Source organism: Lolium rigidum, chromosome 4 (assembly GCF_022539505.1).
Source record: "Lolium rigidum isolate FL_2022 chromosome 4, APGP_CSIRO_Lrig_0.1, whole genome shotgun sequence".
Lineage (NCBI taxonomy): Eukaryota > Viridiplantae > Streptophyta > Magnoliopsida > Poales > Poaceae > Lolium > Lolium rigidum.
The window spans coordinates 276,723,471-276,731,285 of NC_061511.1; the positions used below are offsets into that span (position 1 = coordinate 276,723,471).

The following is a 7,815-nucleotide window of genomic DNA, read 5'->3' on the forward strand; positions in this document are numbered from 1 at the left end:
ACGGGATTTGTAGTATTCAACCCAACATTACACTTTGATATTTTATCCTTTCTCCTAACCACTCTTAAGTCTTAAAAAAAGGCTTGCCACACAACTCTACATAAGATGCTTATAATTTTTTAAAGATAAAAAGTTGTATGTAAATGGTTATGAAAATTTTAGCATGAAAACTAAGCCACATAAGATGTACGCATAAGATGAGTCTCCCATTCAACATTTCCCATTGAAATGTGTCTCCTGGAAATGTGAAAATAGCAATACGAATCACTAATAAATCATATCTAAATATTTTTATTTTAGTTTAAATTGCCATAAACTGGACAACACATGTTGTTCATAGTCAGATTTTACAAGGACATGAGTGCTCCAAATATGTCCATACTCAATTACAAAATAGCAGGACATGACTACTCCAAATATGCCCATACTCAATTACAAAATAGCATGGCGCCAGTTGAGTATTCGCAAAGGCATTGACCTCTAAAGCTGACTTCCTACTACACCGACAATCATGTCAAATAAGATGATTAATTCTTAGTACTACAGTGTTAAGGACTACATACATCTCCAGAATTTATGCACCATTCGATATGTGTACTTACTGCCCTCCGGTGCATGTATGGATGGAGGAGAGTATATTTTATCCCAATTTGAATACTCCAGAACGTCTAGACAACCCATCGTGTGCCACCGCCCTGGCCTTGGCACAGTACATCAGTTAGCCGCCTCCTAATCCTCTTCTTGCCTTCCTCCTGCCTCTCTTTTTTCTTACGCACTCGGCCATCAATGTAAGAAGCAAGCCCAAAATCATAGATCTGACAATCACAGAGACATGGTAAGACATCTGGAAAATTACATTCGACTTGGCTATTTACTCGATATATGGTTGGCTGATTTTGCAGGTATTTAACCTTGTCCATAATGCCAAGATCCAGGCCCTCAAAATTATTCAAAACCTGATGTGGAGGCAAGGCGAACCTGACATAACATATCATAAATTCACAATAAACGCTGCGCATTATAGAAATCCTGGTGAAATGCAATCTATAAAACATTTTTGTGATAAATTAAGTGTGACAACGAAGTCTAAACAAAATTAAGAATGAAACGTACACATATGTTGGACCTATTCTTGATATCAGCTTTCCTCTGACCAAGCCTCAAAGTGTCGATAGTGAGCGTGATCTCCTTAAACCCAGCCACTTCAACCTTTTTCACAAGTTGCCGCACTATATTATTGTCCTTGTAAACCTGCTGAATACCATGTTCCACGTTATGGACAGGTTAAGAACAAGAAACAATTGATCTCACATTATAAATTTGCCAAGTCACATACATAAAGTTGGAAGAAAGATATATCCGATCCCACAGAATCAACCTCGTCAACGCTAGAAGTAGCCCATGAAGTTGGCGAGAAACTGCGGCCGTCAGAGGCCTAGCGTCCAATGTGTCGCAGTCCTACTAATCAAAAGCAAACCAATCAACTTATGCCCAGCCTATCAAGACTTCCATCTAGTTATAACATTGGAGTGTAAAAGTTTCAGAAGAAATCATCTGGCTTTATCCAAAAATTCTTTTTAAAAAATAAAAATTAAACAACACCTTGTTTCTACACCCCAAAACGAATGTCATCCTTGCAAAACTTCAACCCTGAAACTTATGTACTGCATTTCTTTTCCTGATGCTAAATAAAATAGAGAATAATGGAATTGAAAGACTAAAACCTGCTACTTTCGAGGGTTGGAGTATACGTAGCTAATAGGATTCTGGAGAAAGCCTCCCAGTTCTCCATGAGCGTCCACTGATACTCTGCGCCAGAGGCGTAGTAGTCGTACACCATCTTCGGCAGCTTCTCGAACTCGGACACATTCTAGATCATCTCTGTTCCCCTGCTCAAATATATCATTGTTAGTTCAGAGTACCTATTTGATACATAACTAAAATTGAAAACTTGGTGATGAACCACAAGACAAGCACGGAGGATAAGAAGTATTAAATATGGTTGGATAATGGCATAAGAGTAGAGTGACCATATCAAGGGCTGATGACCACAATCTTTACCACCATATATCCTGCTTACACAATACCTGGATGTCTTTGCAGTTAACCAATGATGAACCTTTTTTCCAGGGGAAACCAATGTTGTACTTTAGTGTCAATATGAATATATGATAATGGCTTGTTCATCATAATTACATACTTGAGAACTCAAGATATCCAATTCACCAGAAGTGACCAAGTGTAGAAATGCTAGCTTAATCAACTGGAACGCATGGCTGGAAAAAAGTAAATTACAGAAGTAAGCTTAATCTTGGGATTTATGAGAAGTAGATCAGTAAAGATTTTGATAGCAATTTATAGTACCAAGAGGTAGTTGAAAGTATTATCTTATAAACGAGTACAAAAATCGCCTCTTCTGAAATAAAACTCACTACAAAAATAGCATATATCTAACTGGCTAAGTTTCTACTTCTTAGCTTAACAAACAATCGTGGTTCTTGCCAATAAATAACGGGCATTTCCCAAAAAAACGTATCCAGCAATAGTTAGATCATCTATTAAAATTTGCTTTAGTTGCCGTAACACTTGCTTGAAAAACAGGTAAGAATATATGCATATGAAAAGAAAGGCTATCACCTGGCATGGCCTGAAATATTCGAAAACTGATCCTTAGAAGAACATAAGACATTCATGGTTTCATAATCTAGTAAAACTTGAAATAAACATATATACTCGAATTTTTCATCTGAGATATACCTCGATTAAATCTGGAGATTTTTTTAGATCAATAATACTGGGACCATTGCAAAAGAACTTAACACAGAAGGCTGTGAGCTTAGCTGACATAACCCTGATCTGCAGCCTGCCGTCATATGCAACAGAAATGTATATGTGGCAGCTGCAAGTGATTCCATGCTTGTTGCCGACGGAAGGATACATTATTCATGAAGCTAACGGAGAAGAAATTCACAACAACATGCTTCCCCGTTAGAATCTGATAGCAAAATTTTCTTCACAACAGAGCATAATTCCTTTGTAAATAAGAAACCTGATGCTTCATGAACTAAAAAAATGCCATACACAACTAAAATAACAAAGCTAACAACTCGGAAGAAAGGAGCATATAAGAACTTCAGCATATCAACAGAGTATGAATAGCTATGTACAAGTTATATTATACACACCAAGTGACCTTCAGTATTTTTTGTATTTTTTACATATTGTGTCAACTATAACTGGGATGAATCAACTGGTTTTACCAATGCAATTTAGCACTTCATTCGGACTGGGACTCTACATTCTTTAGCTCAGTACAACTAAAAATTTGTTGGAACAACATAACTAAGGACCATTTTTCAGCAGCAGCAACTCCGCCTCACAGCTCCGTCAATGGTTGCGACCCTGCTCTAGCTGGATCAAACATTGATTTCTTGTTGTGAGTGAGCTGCAGGAGGAAGGACATCGACAATGAACTAAGAGAGAGAGGGAGACCTGGTATTGACGCGAGGACGACGACGTGGACGGAGAAAGGAGGACGACCCGGCCACGCTCCACGGCGCGAGCACGACGACATCGATTCTGCGCCCTTGAGGCATCTCCCGACCATACCTATAAATTAAAACATCAAGGCATATTGCATTGATTGTGGTTCCTTATATAAGAATAGTTTTCTTCTATAAATAGAATGCATCACATAAATCTGAAAAATGTTCAAATAGATAATTGTTTTTCCTTGCAGTTTCAAGAGCCCTATGCCTGTTCTTTTCCTCCTTAGTCAAGAACCCTAGCCCTGAAGCATCAAACAAAAAAAGTACATATATAGTTCAGCCTTCATGAGGTAAAAGTTCATGGCTAACGAAAATCAAACTGTTGGTGATGCAATCTCATGAGAAACCCGAACCAAAAAATTCAGGCTATTGGAGAATTTCATTTTCTTCTTCCGTAACACACCTGGACTAAAAGAATAGGGAGAAATGACAACCTTGCACAATTATATTAGGGCCTAATATTTCATAGAACTTCACCTACGTATTTGCTCCAATCTGCTACCAGGCAAACCACTGTTGCAATCCTATTTCCCGAGCTTATGCAGCAAGATGGGATCTTGAGAGAGAGAGAAAACCTGTGTGAAGGAACACTTGCGTTGCTGATGGTGATGGTGAAGAATCGGAGACGAGTCAGTCCATCAAAGTGCATCAGAGAGGAGCAGGATGAGTGGATCTCGACCAGCCGCCCTCCCAGCTATTGTGCAGAGTGCGGCAGAACGAGCAACTCCCGCCGGCCACCATCCTGTCCCACGGCCACGGCAGGGATGTGCTTCTTACGCCGCCACGCGGTCGCTCCTCTGGCGACGACATGGATTGGTGTGAGGAGGAACTGGAAGACAAGGTGTGAGGGGTGACCTGGCTGCTTCTTTTGCACGTGATTAGGAAGGGTGATGGGCCTCCATGTCCCTAAGACGTGCGGTGGGGGACATGGACATGGAGGGGGAGGCGGTGATGGCCAGATGTGTGCGGTAAAGGGCGGATCCGCGTGGTGGAGGTGGTGACGGCCGATGAATTGAGGTGACGGCCGGATCCGGCGGCGGCGGAGGATGAACTGAACGACGAACGCGAGGGAGAGGAAAAATAAAGGTACGGTTGGTGGAGGTGGCAGCTGCAGAGATGGTCGGTGGCGGCAGAGTAGAGATGGTCGGCGGCGACGGCGGATGGGCGGCGACGATGGCAGAGCCTAACCCTAGGAAGCGGTGGCGCTGGTTCCCTGGTTCGTGACGTAGTCGATGTAGTGTGTGCGATGGATTTATTGGGCTTGGCCCATTCGGCCGCGACAAGGCGCGACGAAGTGCGACGACGAAGGGGGTTGTAGTGCGACGACGAAGGAACGACGAAACGTATTGGGATGGCAGAATAAGGAACCATTTTAGTCTATACTTAATAATAAAGGAGCTAAGGTTTCTGCCAAAATTTTCGTCCAACTTTTCGTTGGACCGTTTTGCCCTCCCACCAAATCGCATAATACAGCAAAATGCCACCATACCGGTTCAGTTGCAGTCTTATTGTCATCCCCGACCTCTCTCTGCCGCTCCGTCGTGGATTATGTGGCGAGCCTCACCGCCGCGTTGGTGGGGAGAGAAGACCGTGCCCGTCGCCTCCCAATTCACCCAAGCCAGCGGACAATTGAGACCTCCTTTGGATCCTTTAGCTGCGGGCTGCCCCTCTCCCCAACCTTATGCGCCATGCTCTGCCCGACGGTCAGCGTCGCTCCAGACAGAGAGGTCGGCGGCGGCCAAGATAGAGCCCTACGAGCTTGCGGACGGGCGCAATGGTTGGCAGGTGAAGACATCGTTCTACGGGAGATGGGATCGGGCTGCAGCGTCCATGGCACTGCCGGATCTAGATCTAGACCCAATTTTTTTTGGTGTCGCAGGATTTGTCGGCCGAACTAAACTCTTCTCTCCGCGGCGCTGAAAGCCTGATACCGCAATCCAGCGTCCGTCGGCATCCCCACACACGACCTTGTGAACCTCCCCAAGCCCCCAGTACCCCACCAATCCATCGCCTGCCTCACCCATAGGCTATAACCCGTGCAACGCCACATCCCTTTCCCCTCTAGCACTAGCCCCGATTCGGGTGGAAGAATAACGGAGGACGGCGCCTGCATGATGGCTAACTCCTCGACGCGGCGCTCGAGCAGGTGGGTGGGGGACCGGCCGCGCCAGCCAGAGCGCCCTTGACGGTGGACTCAATCCTGAGCGCCAGCTGCGCGGCGCGGTTTACATTCCAGCACGGGCAGAGCGTCTCCCGGAGCTACACCCAGCTCTCCTAGAGATGGCGCTCGAGCCGGCCGATGCGCGCGTGTGCCTCCTCGGGGAGTCGGAGCACGTGGGCTGGGGCGTGCCGCGTGCCCTGTCGGCAGCCAGCGCGCCCTTGTCGGCGGCCTCCAGGACCTGGACGGCTAGAAGGCCAGCTCAGCTCACCCAGCTCCGAAGCGGATTGTGGCGCCGTTCTGGTGTTCCTGCTGGTACACGAGCTTAAGCAATGGCTCGGCAGTGCGGCGCAAGAAGGTTCCCATGACCGCCCACAAGCTGCATCACCGAGTCGCCGAAGAGCTGGTTGAAAAGATCCGCTCCATGGTCGCAATCGGATAGATCGGTCATCTGCTTGCTCTGTTCCTTATTTTGAGTTTGGTCGGCTGGGTGCGTGTGGCGGTGTGAGCTCGGTTATTTTATTTGAAATAAAACAAAAGATGTATACTTTCGCAAGTTTTTTATATATGCAAGGTGCCAAGGAAGATACGTGGTTCTCCCGGAAGAAAAATAAGATGGTCTTCTCTTCTGTTTTCGATTGGCGGGCTTCGTACCCACCAGGATGGGCCACATATATACCTGCGCCTCTAGGCTACCTCTGCATCCGCCCAATGATAAACTGTTGAGCTAGCTAAAAAGATGTATACTTTAGTCCCACCTCGCCTTGTTATATGGAGTTTCACCAGTTTATATACCTAAGTATCCTACATGTCAGCAAGCCGATGAAGCACGGCGAGGGAGACGGATGGAAGGAACAATAAGAAAGCACTCTTAGAATACGTAGAGCGAAAATTGAGCGTACATTGACGAGAAATCAAGAAAGAAGGTCGTGGGCGAGAGGATTTACGATGGACGACGCTAGCGGATGGCCGCTTGACAGCCACCATGTTAATACGCAGAGCCAGCGTCTCTTGGCCATGTCCAACCTGGTTGTTGTGGGTATACTTCATGGGTGTACCATCGACAGTGCCTAGATCCGGCAAGCCCGGGTGGCCCACAGACGGTGATGAGGTATGTGGCCCATCGGGCGGCCCGATTCTCGTTGATCATGAAGGAAGAAGTCCAGCCCGAGGATCGGTAAGCCGGATCCATGGAGGCCCATGAGGAACCCGGATCCGAGTACGACGTATATGGAAGGCGGATCCGTGACGTGCACGGCAAGATATTGTACCGTAGTTAGGCTATCTGTAATCCGGCTAGGACTCTTCATGTAAACCCTAGATCCGTGCGCCTTTATAAGCCGGATCCCGGGAGCCCTAGAGGCACAACCACAACTCATTGTAACAACGCGAAAGCGCCCGGATAATTCCGGACAAGCGGCGAGTAGGCCCTGTCATCGTGCGGGTGTTCGGAAGCTGGGTAACTCGCGTACCACCGTCCCGTGTGCACTCCGCCCTATGGCCCCTACTTCTTCTCCCCTCGTGAGGATCCCTCCTCCGAGGCACCGTCGATTAGGCAACGACGGTTGGCGCCCACCGTGGGGCCTGCGGCGTACGGAGGCCGGAGCCGGGAGGGTTCCGCCATGGGAAGCTACGACGACACCATCGGCTGTGGGGCGTGTCCTTTACGCCGGAAATCTGCCGATCGTCCCTCCGGATGAGTGTTGGATTCCGGCTAAAACCGACCCCGTCAAGCTCTCCATCGTCCCGGTTGGCGGCATACACATCTTCATCGGGAAACCGTCGATTCCGACGGAAACCCACCGGTAAGTAGCGGCTGACGCGACCGCCGGCCGAGCGGGACGCGGTCGCGAAGATCCGATCCGAGACGCCGGAACTTCCTAGCGAAGATTCCGCCTTAGATCCGGAAAAATCAAAACCCACCCAATCCGCCCCGAGCGAGGAAGTAACGGTGGAAGACCAATGCGGATCCGCTCGGGTCTCCCGGGTGTTAGAGAAGCAAAGGTGTCACTTCGTACACTTCTTGGCCCATACCGCCGGAACCGCCCCTCATGGAGCCGGGCTGGTCCCGAGCGAGTCCCGGCCCCGGAAAACAACGCTGCTCCGGAT

The 7,815-nt window shown here is 47.6% G+C and overlaps 1 protein-coding gene across 1 annotated transcript; it reads right to left on the minus strand.

Moving 5' to 3' along the window:
* Positions 1–668: 668 nt before the first annotated feature.
* LOC124648833 (glycolate oxidase 3-like) lies at positions 669–1,840 on the minus strand. Its single transcript, XM_047188529.1, has 5 exons — positions 1,752–1,840; positions 1,337–1,418; positions 1,127–1,251; positions 912–978; positions 669–815 (listed from the first exon to the last, which is right to left on the minus strand). Exons 1-5 carry the CDS (start codon positions 1,838–1,840, stop codon positions 669–671), a joined length of 510 nt encoding a protein of 169 aa, XP_047044485.1.
* Between the last annotated feature and the right edge of the window lie 5,975 nt (positions 1,841–7,815).